Consider the following 17,103-nt stretch of genomic DNA (forward strand, 5'->3'; position numbering starts at 1 on the left):
TAAGACCTATGTCTTACAGATTTAATGAGTAATCAAAGGGCGATTTTCACTCAGCAGATAAAGGATTTTAAACTCAGTGTTGACACAAGTATATATAGAATTCTTGGATTTCTACAGACGATGCATTACTAGTTATTAAAAAAAAAAGAATCATGTAAGACTTAAGTAAAGCCCATTGCAATACCTTCTTCTGGAGTCTTTCCACAAATCCAATAGGATCTTTCAGTGCTTCTCTCTGGTGTCTGCCTAAACTTTCAAGGTCTTGAACTGCTTGAGTACGTTGAGCCTCAAGTACAGCAATCGTCTGTAACAGTCTCTGATAACTACAAAGAAAAATATCTCACTAAATTTGTCTTTAAAGGTGACACCCACTCTATCTAAATACTAGCCATGATTATCTACTAGCATTTACCAGGCTTCATAGCTTATCTGAGACACTTCATAGACATTTTCACTGAATTAGATAAAAAAATTAAATCAAATGTATTTTAAGTAAATTAATTTATATAAACTCATTTTAAAAACCCCACAATTTAAATCCTTGTGATTTTCTTTAAATGCAGTTTCTATGCTAGCTAAAATAGTATGGTAGCAGGGACAATCTATTCACATTCTCAACAGCTGTGACCAACAGGCTTTTGTTTACCAAGTCAAACAAAACCAAACAAAATGCCTAATTTCTCTTCCACTTCAAAAGCAGATCCCATTTACCCCCCAGCACAAATGACTCTACTGTACAGTTTTGACATTCTGTTCAACCACTCATGGGGTGGACACCAATGGCTTACAAACTGTATCTAAACATTTCAGATGCCTCACCTTAGAGCAGAATACGAGAACCATTTATGAAAACAGTAAACCAAGAAATAAGTACTTTGCAAAATTAATACATATAAACCAGACTCCTCTAAATACAGAAGTTGTGTGAAAATTAATGAAAATATGCCACACCAGATTCACACATAATTTTGATTATTTAGCAGATATATTTGAGAGTCATTGATGTGCCTACAATAACTATACCAAACAATATGTTTTCAAAATGCTTTTCTATGAAGCTAACTCAAAGTCAGGCAATCATACAATATTGTAATACAGCTCAAAACAACAAATAACTACATTTAATATCTTTCATTAGCTTTACACTTAGAGGTGTCCACTCCAGTGTGTGAATCATAGAACACTTTAGGTTCCAGTGTGTGAATCATAGAACACTTTAGGTACCTTTAAACGTAATTTAGCTCAACACTTCCTCACAGTGAGCATGGAGATCATTAACTAAATCAGGTTGCTCAGAGCCCTGTCCACCCTTCCAGGGATGGGGTCTCACTCCACCTCTCTGGGCAACCCATTCCAGTATTTCACCATCCTCACTGTAAAAAAAAAAAAATTCTTCCATTTATCTAGTCTAAATCTACCCCTTTTTTAGTTTAAAACCATTATCCTTTGTCCTACTGTAACCCTGTCATGTAGTTATCCATGGCCTCTATTGTTGCAAGTTATGAATCAACTTAACTCTTTTCAAGAATATATTTTCTGACATTTAATAGTAAAACTGCATTTTAGTTCTGAACAAAATGCAATTTAATATATATCAAAGTTAGGTAAGATCTACTACAGCATTTCAGTAAGCTTTCTGTCTATTCCCTCATTTCTAAAGCAAAGACAAACCTAACACAAAGATCTGTAATTAGCAAGGAAAACTATCTTGTATCCTCTGCCAAAATAAGGCAAACTCATACAACCATAAATGCATAATCTGAGTAAACTCACAGTCGGTCATATCCCTTACAATGACTAAGGTTACACATTTCTCAGTTCTAACTACCAAATTGTTAGCAGATACAAAACCCAAAGCAGCTTTCTTTGCATTCTACAGAATGTAATACTGTGCTTCCAAAACTCCAGTATTGAAACATTCTTGCAATTTATTCAATTGTGTCAACTGCCAGGAGTCTTCCAGATGAAGACTTGAATAATTCAGTTTAGTACAGAAACAGTCTCAGTATTTCTAAACTGAAAAACTTAAGATTAACATGGGTTTTTTAAAGGCCAATATTTAAAAAAGGAGAAGTCACTTCTTAAACACTGATACTGATCAGCAGGCATTCCTGCTGATTCAGTCGTTCTTCTGCAGTGATAATTAATCCATTCTTTTGAATTGCTCCATAAAATAATTATCATATATTACAGGAATATTTCTGGAACTCATGCCATAAGCTATTAGTTATTACTCTACTTATTTCCATGAACCTTGATTTAATAGTGATAAGGGACAGAGCAGCTTCTCTTGTCTCTGACAAAGCTTGAAAATAGCACAGCTAGTACCTTAGTGAGACACTTCCATTTTTGAGACCTATTATCAACATGCTTCCCCCCCCCCCCCCCCATTCTTTCCATCCTGTGATAACACTATTTGCATTTCCAGATCTAAATACTTGGAGTTACAGAGTTCCTGTTTCTGTTTGGATGAATAAGTGAAGCTTTTCAGTTAAACTGTGGTAAACAAATATGAAGTGTTAGCTTTGCCCTGTCAGAACAATGTAAGGGGCAGACAGAAAAGTTGCTGTAGGTAACATTCACCAAACACCACAAAAATGCCTCCTCTAAAAACAAGCCACCTACAAAGTCTTAATGCTTAAACATTTAAGAACATGTGAGAAAATTTCCTGCCACTGATCTTATCTATAAAAAAAGAATCCTCATCTTAAAGTGTCTTTATCCAGAGTAAACTTACACACAAACTTGAAATCAGCCAGAGGTATCTCAAACACTATTTTTTGGACTGTCCTTATCTAATATTCCAACACAATTACAATGCATTTACTCACTTTTTTAAGCTAGGCTTTGAAATAGCAGTATTTTTACTCTCCCCTCAAACGAAAATACATAGAAGCAGCTCCTTGCCAGTCTGAAAGTTAATCCTTATCTTTTTAACCTTAATCACCTCTTAAGTAATGATACAATGAGAGTTCTCGTATTTACTTGCATATATTTTGCAGCTTTGACAGATAGTGTTCAGACAACCTTACAGACACACAGCTAAATGGTTATCACTTGCTTTTAACATGAACCATAGATGGATGTAAAGTCCTTGCATTGTTATCACAATGAGAATATTTTCCCTTACTTAAATACTTATCATTGCTAGTTCACTAATGGAACTCTGTTCAGTTTTATGAAGCTAGCAGGTGACAAAGGTGACACTTCTCAACAATGGAAAACTGTAGCAGAAATTATTTCTAATTTATACAATAAAATCAGCACACAGAGCCCCCTGAAATTTGTTGTCTGGATGCTTCACCAAAATTATCTGAAATAATAGTAATAATAAAAAAGTTACTTTGTCAGCTATATTTGCCTTACAACATTTGTTTAGTACCTTGCAAAGATGTGTACTTTGATATCTCATTAAAAAGAACTGACATCCTCTTGACTGATAAAATGCCATACAGATGGTGGTCATCACTTTCGACTACCAAGACTAACTGCACTTGTATAGTTCTTCAGAACTATAGTTCACAGTATGATAAAAAGCCTGGTAACATCAATTTTGGAGACCAGAAGGTACAAACGTGCACTGCAACTTAAATTTTATACTAGAAATACTGATTATTTCTTATGCAGATAGGACTTGTTTTAAACAAAGTATACACTTCTCGTAGTAAAATACAGCTAAAATATATATAGAGAGAAACATCAACTTTAAAGTAAGTGTGTACTTTTTATGTCCAAGAGCTGTGACACAAAATTGGTACTTATCAGCAATCACAATTTCATCAAGTCTTTGTTTTATTGCCATCTGCTGGCACTCCAGCAAAGTACAGATTAAAACCTGCTTTCCCATAGCAAAGTCATTTTATCACTTTTAATCACTCTTTGATCTACTAATAGCAATCCAGAAAAAAACCCAGAAACAACCTTGCAACATGCTAAGATAAGAAAGTATTGGATATTAAACATGTTATAGTGTAAGACTGCAAAATACTGTAGGAAAAGGGAAACACATTGCATTTAGCATTTCCAAGTTAACCCAAGACATTGACTTCCTGGAGAAATCTTCAAGACAGATCAAACACAACCCTCTCAGTTCAAAGAAGTGTGTTTTGTTTGGGATTTTTGGTTGGTTGGGGTCTTTTTTGCTTTTTTTCAGTTCAGAAATATCAATGCTCCCAGCTTTTAACCTTGGCCTGAAATCTTTACTGATGTCATGATTCAGTAATTTTGACACTGTAGAGTTTTTCACAAATTATTTTAAAAAATCTGTTACTGCACTAGGGACAGAGTGATGGATTCAGTGCTAGACTTGTAGAATGCACATGCCAGCAATGAGGAAGCCGAAGGCACTGATGAAGAGTGGTCCTTTGATCTCCCCTCAGAAACAGGAAAGAGTTTAAGGGCATAATCAATAAGAGTATATATCAACTCCTGTCAAGACTTATAAAAGCACTTTTGCCCGGAGAAAGCAGCATATGATAGGTTTTTACTTAGCTAATGTTTAGATATTATGACTAAGGTAATCTACTTATGGTCAATTCTGCAACTCATTATAAAACCATTTTCCACTCTAGCATAACCTTTTTACATGTACTGTAATTTACTGTATTTTCTCTATCCATATTTAATTATTTGTACTTCAGACCTTTTAGAAGATTTCCAGATAACTAAATAATTCAACTACATCCCTATTTTATATGTGGGGGAAAAAAAAGTATACATTAAGTAACAGACTATTTCTGAATGCCAGCATCAGGTTACTTTTTTTAAAAGGACACTTAAAAAGAACTCCAAACACCACTACCATCAACACAACAAACCCTAAATCAAAACAGGAAACCCTACTGCAGCCTTCTACCTGCATGCAAAAGACACTTTCCACTCTATTTTCACATTCCTTCCAACTTTCACAGCTCCAGACTTTGCACTTCAAACATCTAAAGTTATGAACTTCTGATGTCCCTTTCTTATTAAATCTTAAATTAAATCCTTAACTTTGTCCCAGAAACAGAACACCCATTCATACATTTCTACAGGCTTCATTTCTCTCGAGCTGTCCATCACACTCAGTAGCAGTTAATATGAGCCATACAAAAGCATCTTTGTCCACATTTTCAGCAAGTTTTCAAAATCTTTAGTAGCAATTATGTGTCTGTACCTCTAAACAAACATGTATCTTGTTTCAGTCTTGTCAACATGAAAGGTTAAAACATCCTCCATCAGCCCTCCTGCAGCAAACATATTTTAATATAGCCTTTTGATCTTCCTTTAATGACACTTTCTAAAGTATTTCCAACAGAACAGTAACATTTAGTAGGAACAATCTAGGTTCCTGTCATTCCTTTATTTTCAAGGCTTAGACTGACATGAGGAAATGGCACTAACATGATTTTCCTCACAAGGAGCATAGAAAGAAAGACTGGACAGCATATCCCCAACTCCTCCTCTTTTCTCACCATCTCTGAAGAGAATGGTCCCAGTTCCTGTACTGAGAGAAAATACCAGACAAACTCCTCCAGTATCTCCACTTAGTTATTCTTCTCTAAAAGGATGTTGGGGAAAACAACCATTCATAAGGGAGTTTCTTCCAGAGAGAAAATAGGAGCAACCTATGTTACCACAAACCTGACCCAACTGTATGGAAATCCTCTGAAGGAAAAAAATAGAAAGTTGACAGCACTGATTACTGTACTCCTTCAACTCACTCTGCATTAGCTTACGCAGGTTTTCACCCCAGCTATTCAGGTCTATATTCTTGCAGCAGGTGCAAATTACCATATTCCCTCAACTATACTGTTAAGAGTAGTACCTGAAGACCATAACTCGATTTCAAGATTGTGATGTGCAGTCATGAGAAGCTGATTCTTCTAACAGTAATACAAATAATTATTCATTCTTTTTTTTTTTTTTGGCTACAGAAGGGGAAGAAAAGTTAGAAATAAGGAAGACAATTTGTAAAATGTGTATTTTTATTAGTTCTCACTATGATAATAAATCAAGGACAAACACAGTTGGTCCTTGGCTTCAGAAGCATCAAACTTTCAAAGGCTGTTATACAAAACATCATCACTAAGCAAAGTAAAAGATGTGCAATAACAAAAAATTACGTATCAGCTGGCTAGTCCTACCAAGAACAAAATTTAAAGGAAACCAAAAGGTAGGATCTTTCCTCCTCTCAAAATAGCACGTACGTACTTGCCAGTATCAAGGAAACATCTGTCTTGATTAGAACTTGATTAGCTCAGACTAAAGCATGCATTAATACATAATGCTCGTATATCTCCTTTCTAAAATATCCTGCCAGTCAGGTTTGTATTTCATGAAGACATTGTCAAAACTTATGTAAGACCAGAATTAAGACTGGTGGTGGAGTTCTTTCAAGCTAAATTTGCTAAAACTGGAAAGTAGAGATACCCGCATTCTCACAGCATATGCCAGTCACTATGTTCTTGTTTTCTCGGTGGCATCATTATGTTTATTGATATTTTACTGAAATACTTGTACATCCCTACCTAGTAGGCAATTATGATAATATCATTTATTCCTTGTCCCACTAGACATATTTTCACTGGTGTAAGTGGCATAACCACAATTTAACACTTCTGCTTTTCTTAAGTATTCCTTGTGTACACAGCCAAAGATATAGCCAGAGCAAACTCCACAGAGTTGTGCTGGGTGAACTACCCCAACCTTTCTTGTTTTTAACTCTCCTTTTCTTTTTTTAATCAGGACCATGAATTTCCTATGGCATTTGATCCAACTGATATTTCCTATATACACCTCAAAACCATTTTTATTATTTACTAATACTTAATTTGCAAGTTAGATTAATTTACTAGTGAGAATCCTTTCTAAATTAAAAGACAGAAATAAATTTCCACCTTTTTCTGCATTAAAAAAGTTTATGTTTATTATTACTTTTTAATTTGTATATTTCCTCCCATGACTTTTGATCCACGTTGATCAAAGAAACTGTAAAGACAAGCTGAGTTCGTGCACATTCTCTAAAAAGTGGCAGTTTGGAAAGGGGGGAGAGATCATAACTACTGCTCCACAAGACAAGCAGAATTCAACTGTACTCTTCACATTCTTCAGTCAACCTCTCTGCACACACATCCACCCATGCCACCAAGCCAGCCAGCAGGGATGCAGCTCTACACTAGAATGCTCAAGCTCTCTCTTCCAGGCCAGGATGCTGCAAAAGAGAACTCTTGGAGGTGAGAGTGTAGGCAGAAAGAGAAAAGAAGTATCAGGAAAATCAGGAGAATTCAAGGAGTAAGGGACACAAATCCAAAAGAAATCCAGCATTGCCCTTTGCATTATTCATATGAGGTTTGCAGTGTTTGATGGTGCTGTTCATTAGGATTGTGCTGTGGGCAATAGCAAGGTAACTAAGTTCAGAGAAAGAAAAAGAAGTTTGACAAATGTACTTGACATGGGCTCCAAGAGTAAACCTGTTACTGGAGAGAGAAAAACAGATGCAGAATGCGCCCAAGGCATTATCTCTTGCAAATTAAGAAATCTAGTATTTAGCATTTATTGAATAGTTTAGGTAATTATTGAACATCATTCTATTATTACAAAAATGCTCTTAATCCTTATCCCCACAATAATTTTGTGTTACTTATTACTTTTCCACTGGCAAGTACCTACAGCTAGAAAATAAAACATGATAAAATAATATTGCTACCAGGAAAAGAAAATATAAAAATACTATTATTTTCAGTTGGTATGAAATATAATGAGCATTTAATTAATAAATGCAGTTGTATGGCTGTTAATTAAGCACATTTTAATAACACAACTGCCCTACTAAGCAGCAGTTGATCAGAAATTGATATTAGAAGTTTCTAATTGATTCCTGTTATATTGTGATTTTGCAGATGAACTAGTTGCAGCATTGAACCTATACACAGAAGGAGGTTTTTACTTAAAGCTCATGTAAGTTTTTGTTCTATACTAAAAACACAGACCAATTTACCAAACAGTAGAAACTACTCTCTGAAAAAGAGTAACAGTTTTTGTATGTTTATTCGACATTAATTAGTAGTTGAAGAAAATTGTCACTGAACTCACAAGAGTTCATCCACTCTTGGGTTGAACAAAGGATGAATTAAAGCACATTGTAATCTATGTAATCCATACCTGAATTGCATATATACATTAAAAAAAAATAACTTCTATTATTCCTCAACACTAAAAGTGCATATTTCATCCATTCATCTACGTTTATGATATATTCTATGAAGTAATCAGAGGTTACATGCTTACAAAGTAGTTGTCATCTCGTGACATTCTTGACCCCAGAAAGGATTAAAACTCCTACTATACGATGTAATTGATTTACTTTATATCAATTCCCTTTATTCCTTAAGATGAAACAACATAAAACTCAATCTCCTCAAACTAGAACTGTATGTCTCATAGGAAAATGAGAAAAAAAAGTCCTTAAAATTAATATAGGAGGGTAATTTATTCTATAGTAGTAGATACTCATAGCTACATGACATCACTACAAAGCAATGATAGATTACCTGACATATCTGTGCATTGTATCATAAATCTGACTTTAAGCCTGAGACATATGTGAAAATTGCAGTTACAAAAATGATGTACTGTTTTTACTCTTACCCAATATATACAAAGATAGACATGGAGAGGTTATCTCAAAATATATTAATGAAAGGTAGTTTTATTTTTAATTCTAATTATCATCCAGTTAAGGAAAAAACACAGTGTAGGTAAAATTAGAGGTAGTGAGAAAGACTGTTATAGGATTCTATTAGAGTTACACTTTAGGAAAATTCTGCTTAGAACAGTTCTGAAACAACTACTATGGCAAGGTGCACCAGATCCTACTCTCACAGGTCAAGTGAACTTTATAGAGAACTATTTCAATCTGATTGATTAGGCAGAATTCATGACTGAATAACACACAAAACCTTTATCAAACAAAATTCCACAGATGCTTTTTTCTAACATTCATATACTAGTAAAAGTCCATTCAAAGACATTAACAGTATTACTATGAACTGTCAACTATATATTCAATCTGGTCATATGATCCTACATGGTCCTCTATCTTTCCAAGGCCTCTGCAACAATACACAATCCATAATAGGTAAGAAATCATGAGACTGGGTTTCAAGAGATGTACTAAAATATTTCATTTTTATCTGTCTTCATTTTAAATGCCAGTACAATTGTTATGATTTTAAATATCAGGAAAAATTGAATTAAAGACATTAAAATACCTATTTAGTGAAGAAATGCAAGGTCCTAACTCTTGCAACGGAAAACGTGTAGGCAACTGCTCATGCAGGATTCTTGTATTTCAAATGAACAAGCTTACAGGACTAAGTGGTTCCTATAAAGCTAACCACCATTTACAGGATCCTAAAAATACACTGTAAAATGCATTATTTGCATATGAAAACTCAATTCCCCAATTACATTTTCATCTAGAACTCAAGATGTAAGTGTTAAACAGAAATTCTCCCTCCCTGTTATCTGCCAAATGCTGCAGATCTCCAAAGAGAGTAGAGAGGAAGAAGGGGGGGGAAAGGTACTAAATGAAACACTGGGCAAAGGGGAAATTGCACTGAGAATAAAATATTGCATAAGATAGAAAATTAAAGGAAGCTACTGCACTGTAAGAAAGAATTAAGCTATCAGAAGATACAACAAAGAGATATGAGAAACTCCTGAGGAATAATATATGCATAATACTAAGCATAGCATACAATAATATTAAGCCCTGCAAAAATATTTAAATCAACAAATTCAGTTTTGATTAAAACACCTCAATAGAAACTGCAATAGAACTCAGAAAGGTTTCTGAGCTAGAACATAAACCCAAGTTTCTCAAATATGCACTAAATCATATTTTTTCTGAGATGAATAATACACAAAAATCAACATTACCAGTATTTTACAATTCTACACCTCCCCAGATCAGTTTGTTATTATCTACACCAATATTTATGTTGTGATAAAATTTTTGTTTACAGATCTTGGATCTGCCTTTGTAGGACAGACCTAATTTTATTAATGAGGTTGTAGAACATCCATCGTTTCAGCCTTCTCTCTCAATAATAATACTCCATTATTTGCTTTCTGCAATGGTAATTTTTCCTATTAGAACATCCACCTTTCCCAGAAATACCAATATATGAATGTTGTTTAAACATGGTAACATTCACACAAAAATACCACAATACACAATTGGTTGTTTTACTTATATCAAGCCTTATCAACAGTTGTTGAATGTTTCAATATACATTTTCCAGTGTTGCAATAATTCTCCGGAGCATGAAAATCAGCTGCATGAATGTGTATGTCATCAAGCTATGTAATGTAACAAAAACTAGTGTAAGTTTACAGACATATCAAATCGCTTATATAACACAGAGAAATACAGCTTTTATGTCTGCTGTGGACATAAAAGACGCAGAGAAGGATATTTATGTCTTCCTGAATAAATCTGCCTCCTGAACCTGGCCAGGATGCTAATGTCTCTCTGAATTTCCTCTGAGAACAGAAACATAAATCAGAGAAAAACTAATCCATAAAGCCAAGTTTAATCACAAACTGATGGACAGAAAACCAAACCAAAGCTGTGGACCATCTGAAGCTCTGATAAGAAGACCAGCATACATTGCTTAGGAGGAAATATCAAAGGCAATGCGAATAGGCTTTACCTGACAGCACAGGAACCCTGGCATCCTTTGCATATCACTGATCAGTGAAAACACTTCTGCTGAAAACCTTTTCTTTTCAGTTTAACATTTTAGAAAATAAGCACCAAATTAAATTAAACAAGGCTACAATTAAGACACTATTAAAGAACTGTATAAATTAAGAGTATCACATAATGAACTTAGGCATTTTTAAAATCTGAAAAAGCATTTGATTAACTCTCGAACATCAAAATTTCAGCTCAAGAACTGCACTCAAGTATCAAAATACAGACTTAGGTTCTTTAGAAGAATCCTATTACCACAGAGAATCATCATAATACTAATTTATTTTCTTGCAAATATGAACAACAACAACAAAAGACTGCCCATCATTTTCCAATTATATCAGCATTTTTAAAAAGCAAAAAAACCCATCCAGCTAACACTACCTTCAGTAGCATTCAGGCAGCATGTTAGTAACAAACTACCAAGTTCCAGCTGCAGCTCTCCAACAAGCTCTCGCAAACAAGCTGCCAATGTAAACAATAACTAGATGCATCTTCAGGGCAATTGTGCATACTCAAAAGCTAACACTAAAACATGTTCCTGAAATTTAGTAACGTTTATCTGTGTTTAATTGTAAGAACAGAAGAAAATACTGTTATTTTTACAGTATTTACATCCAATTGCTGATTCCGATTTTTTGAAACCCTGTATTTCAGACATGTTTAATTTCAAAGCAGTAAAAATTGAGGCTACATCTAAAAAGCTGATCTGACTGTTATCGTTCTTGATGCACAAAGACCTATTACTAATGTATCTTTGCACTAACTACTAAAGTCAGCTACATACAGATACAAAAACATCCAAGAAACACTGAAAGACAATAGCCCATTTTTACCATTTATAATTTAGGAAACAGCAATATTTTATCTACCAGGAAATGTGTCCTTGCAATTTGGGCTGCTGTCTGAATCTGTAGATATTTGATTGTTATTTTGAAGTCATAGTTTGTCTGAGCCATGCTCTACGTCACAATTTTATCTGAATAATTTATTCATATCTAATATTAAACAAAATGTATTAATATTATTATAAACAGATGTAAAATCATTGGAAGGGACCTTGAGTCCCCTGCCAAAGCAGTATCACCTAGTGCAGGTCACACAGGAATGCATCTTCCGGATGCACCCTGAAAGTCTCTAGAGAAGGATATTCCACAACCTCTCTTGGCAGCCAATTTCAGTGCTCCATCACCCTTACAGTAAAGAAGTTTTCCCTCATGCTGAGGCAGACCTTTCTCTGTTCCAGTCTGCACCCACTGCCCCTTGCCCGATCACAGAACACCACTGAAAACAGACTAGCACCTTCTTCTTGACCCCCACTCTTGCCCAGAGAGGTTGTGTAGTCTCCTTCTCTGGAGACATTCAGAATCAGCCCAGATGCATTCCCGTGTAGTCTACTCTAGGTGATCTTCTGGCAGCAGGGGGTTGGACTTCCAACCCCTAACATTCTGTGATTCTGTGTGATTCCATGATTTATAAAAATTAAGAAAACATTAATAAATTATAATAAATAGAAATAATGCAACTCTAGTAACAAAAAACCCAGTCAAAGTTCTGCTGGATTAGACATCTCTGCCTTGTGCCCGGTATTCATAATAATTGTGCTGGGATCATTCACAGAAGCTTCTGGTAGTGCTTTAACTATTTATATGAACCAAGCTGAAGATCATCTGCATTTGGCTTTTCAGTACTCACACTAAAATGTAGAACATCTACCAAAAAGCAAACCACCTCAGTTAAAACAGCATTACAGACTGTGCAATCAAAGCTGTGGCCCAATCTATCATCTGAAGGTGAGTTTCTCCATGTAAACTTTCTTCATGGAGAAAATTGCTCTTTTGTTTCAAGATCCTCTTTCACAGTTACCACAAATGTATGATTACTACAGTTCTACTAACAGACATTGAGAAATATAAAACAAGTTAGTGCTTTCTTCTAATCATATTTAGAATATACATATATATTCACATTTAGTGAATATAAACACCAGTGTAGTAGACTTAATCTACTCTGGGGAAAATTCTCAAATGGCTGCACTGGATCAATTTATCTTCCTTAATACAATAATGACAAGATATTCCCATGACATTCTCAAAACAGGTATCTACCCTTAAATTTGATGTAAAACATAATGATAATTTCATAAGCTGTATGTGCTATGCTTGTTGGGTATGCTGACGTATAACTGAACTCTAATTAGGGGGTTATAATTATTTTGGTTTTGTTTCCAGCTAGTTGTTTAAATAAATAAATAAATAAATGTGTGTGTGTGTGTGTATATACGCACACACACACATATATATATATGTATAAAACATATGTGGTTTATTTAAAACAAAACAAAACCCCAACAAGCTCTGGCTAAAGAATTCATATTGCTAGAAATGTATAAACCACATTGCTGTACCATGCTGCATATAAAATAGAGTTTAATTTCTTTTTGATGTAGGAATGAAGAGCAAAAATAAAGATTGAAGAGTATGAAAATTATAAAGCACTTAAATTTTTGTGGAAGTAGTTTCAGTAGGTATCAATTTATATCTTTTTGGTAAGAAACAAAAGCAGAATTCATGGTTACCATAGTTACACATACTCTTTGTTGTGTTTCAATGCCACATGATCTGATTCAAAGTAATACACATCAGGCTCTTCCTCATCATCCTCTGCAGTGTGGATGTTGGCACTCTCTTTGGCAGATGGTACATATCCAGCAACAAGCCTAGCCTCAGAAAGTGGCTTTCTTAGTCCATCACTCCCATGATCTCCCGTATTACAGTTTCTCTCTTTTTCATTCTGTTTAATTTCTTCAGAATTTTTGGGAGATCCATTGATACTATTAATACCTACAGGTACATTCTTTTCAGTGGGACTAAGATTATTTTCCTCAACCTGTCCGTTTTCTCTACAAGGAGAGTTGTTTTTAGTAGGGCTACTTCTGGCAGGGGCAGCCCTTCGGGGTGAAGTTCTCAAAGTATATCTGTGTTCTTGAAGTTCCGACATAGATGTCATTTGAGCCGAAACACAGTCAAGCACTGAAGAATGTGGTTCAGGTTCACCTGAGATTGATGTACTGTCATGAGTATTCGGGTTGCTATTGGTATTTTCAGCACACTGTTCCTTAGAGGCACTACTATCTCCTACAACATCTACTTCCTCCTCCGAATCCCTTAACAAAGATGTCTGGATCTCAGAAAAGGACCCTGTAGCTGGCTCATGTGTCTGATTAGCATGCTCCTCAGGCAAGCAGTCATTTATTATTTTGTGGTCCTCTAACTTTACCTGTTCTTGTGAGTTTGTGCAAGGCACATAATGGTCTACAACACTGTCCTCCTTGCTGCTACTAAGCAACAATGAAGAATGGGCAAATGAGTTTCCATTTTCTGCTACTGTTTTGTCCTTGGGCATACAGGAACCAGCACTGTTTTGCTTAGTGTTCCCATCAAGCTGACAGTCATCACAGTTAAGAGAATTTGCGTCTCTCTCAGCAACTCCATTGACAGTCTGATAGTCTGCGACCTCGTCGACTATTGCAGAATTATTAAATCCTTCTGCACAGACATTCACCTTTTTAACCTCCCTTTTGTCACAATCATCCAATATAAGACATCGACAAGCTCGCTTAGTCCCTGTGGAGATTGCATCATTGTCCGACACTAAGCTTTTATGCTCCAATGGTTCCTTCTCTGTTTTAGTAGGCAAGTCTTCTTCTGAACTGTTGGGTGCCTCTGAACGCAGACAGCGCTTAATTCTTTTCAAAACTGGTGAAACAGATTCTGCTTGTTTTTTTTCACAATTTTCCACAGTTTGTTTATCAACATTATCTTTTTCTGAAGTAGACAGCCCTCTCTTTCTAGGGCTCACCCATGATTCCCGGGCACTCTGCTGTTTCAAATCAGTAGTTCTTCCACCGTTACTTCCCTTCTGAGTTTGCACAGACTCTGGCCTCTTCTTTGGTGACCTTGATCGTATCTGAGGATGGGGTGAAACCTCTTCTGGATGAGCAATACTACGGTTTCTTAAAGTTCTACCACAAAAGTTTTCATCTAAACCATTTAAACCCACTGTAGATCTTGTAACACGAGTAGATCGAGAAGTAGCCATACTATGGCAAGTCCCTAAAGTAGGTTCATTGTGATCCACTCATTGGGAAACCTTTAAAAAAAAAGTAAACAAATAAAACAGTGAGAAAAAAATATTTTAAAACACTAAGTGACATAGCAAGTCTGAAAAATATGTTGTCACAAATATACCTAACATAAAACTGAAAATGCCTATGCAATGCATTAACATGACTTCTTTCTGTGTTAGTTCTTTAGGGCATTCAAATAGTTTTCCATCTAAGACACAAAGTAGATTGTATGGTATTTGCAGTTGTTCTAGCTTTAGTACTTGTGTGTGAATGTTGTTTGTATTTATGCCCTATGTAAGGCTAGAATGTTTCAGTTAGGCTTCTAACTGAACTAAAATACACTATTTTCATGTACTGTACATATAATGTAATGTATTGGTATTACAGTTTATGTCTGCCTGGTCAAATGAAAGGTATCAAATCAAATTCTTAATATTCCACAGTTTCCAGTTACACGGTTTCTCATACTAAGGCAAGAGCGATTAAAATTGTATTTGGTTGCTTAACATAAACCCAAACTGCTCACAAATAACAGAATTGCAATTCTAATTTAACAGGAGATTAAAAAAATAAATGACACCAGTAAAAAACAGTTAGTTAAATTGCATCTAAGTAAATTCAAATTCAAAGCTAATTTTAAAACACTCCCTTTCAGAGTGCCTTTATTTCCAATATCAGGGCAAAATGCAGGAGTAGTCAATTTGCTCAACATCATTTGAGGCATTTTTAGTAAAAATCAGTTCAACTTTATCCTTCTGTTAATTTCATCTTTAAAAAAATCATTGTGTTGAACTGCATGTCACCACAAACATGTTGTGATATCCAAGATAATGAATAGATTCGCATTTGTATATAATGACACAATCTACCCAAATTCCAGATTACACAAATGTGTTCAACTAACACATGAAGATCTAAAATTTTAACTATGTAATCAAATCTTTCACATGTCATTTAGAAAGGTTAAAAATTACAAATGGAGGAAAATTATTTCAGTAGGAGTTTTTCATATTCAGCAAAGAGAGGAAAAAAAGAGCAAAAATTCTCACAAATCTACTGTTTAGGTGTCAGATGGTCCTAGAGCAGAAAAGAGAGAATGAAACAAGACCAGTACACCTCCTAAGAGATACAATTTTGTTTGACAATTAACATTAACTACTACGTTGTCTCTTTAGCTATTCATATAGCAAGTATTTCTTAACGAAAGTAACATATCCTAAAAGTATTCCTTAGTGTAGTTCTAGATATAGCTGTCTAAGATAGCACAGCATTTTGGGTAACAAACAAACATAAAAAATTACAAAGTGGAAGTTTCAAACATTCAAACTGTGTTGCATTTATGTTGCCACATAAATCTTCTTGCTGGTTAGCTATTCCCACTTGCCTTACATGAATGCCTGGAAAGATAAGATGTTTTTTGTTCCTGGAGATACACGTAAAGAACTTGTACCATACTAACTTCCATTCTGTTCACTCAAAAGTCCTGACAAAATATGAGGTATCCAACGAACTTAGGAGCAAACAGCAAATGGGCAAAACATCAGTAGTTTTGTTGAAAAGAGAAAAAAAAAATCTAAGGATGTGTTGTCTATAATGATTGTTTGTACCAATTTTTCACATGGATAAACTTGCCTGTGTATTGTCCCCTTTTACACACAAACTCGGTAACTTCTGAAGAGTGATCCATTTTGGGGTTGAACTCAAACAAGAAAAATAGGGTCATTTATATATTCCATTTTGCCTCAGTTGCTCTAAGTAAGGCTAGAACACATTAAGGATGAGTAATTGACATTGCAAGTGGATACCAATAAAACAAATCAAACCAAATTCCAGTGTATGGTTTGGTAAGCCACCACTGCTGAACTCAGAGATTAGAAATAATACGGAAGACAGAAACTTTTACTGATCTGCTGGTATGTTACTTGCTAAAGAAATAGCTTTTATAGTTTAAAAAGTTATTATTTACTTAGTACAAAACAAACTTACCATTGTAAACCCAGAAGAAATACAATCTTCAGATATTTCATACAGCAGACTCTTAATGTACCACTCAATCTTAATCACCATTGCTGATATTCATGATGCAATCCAAATGCTTTTTTACTAATAAGACTTTGAAAACTGTTGAGAAAGAGATAAAAGCATTGATTTAAATTATTTCATTAAAAAGGAAGAATGTAACAGGATACATGGAGTAAGCTTTTTAAAGAAGCAGTTACCCATTTTACAAGTG

The 17,103-nt window shown here is 34.9% G+C and overlaps 1 protein-coding gene across 2 annotated transcripts in view; it reads right to left on the bottom strand.

The window, feature by feature from the left end:
- ZZZ3 (zinc finger ZZ-type containing 3) overlaps positions 1-14,854 on the bottom strand; it is a 29,935-nt gene extending 15,081 nt beyond the window's left edge. For both annotated transcript variants that reach the window (XM_054384168.1, XM_054384167.1), the window contains exons 1-2: positions 13,335-14,854; positions 185-323 (exon numbers count right to left, since the gene is read on the bottom strand). In XM_054384168.1, the coding sequence (XP_054240143.1) occupies positions 185-323; positions 13,335-14,842 (1,647 nt within the window). In that variant the 5' untranslated portion in view covers positions 14,843-14,854. The remainder of the gene's footprint in view (positions 1-184; positions 324-13,334) is intronic.
- Between the last annotated feature and the right edge of the window lie 2,249 nt (positions 14,855-17,103).

The sequence above is a fragment of the Indicator indicator genome, chromosome 10 (genome assembly GCF_027791375.1).
Source record: "Indicator indicator isolate 239-I01 chromosome 10, UM_Iind_1.1, whole genome shotgun sequence".
Lineage (NCBI taxonomy): Eukaryota > Metazoa > Chordata > Aves > Piciformes > Indicatoridae > Indicator > Indicator indicator.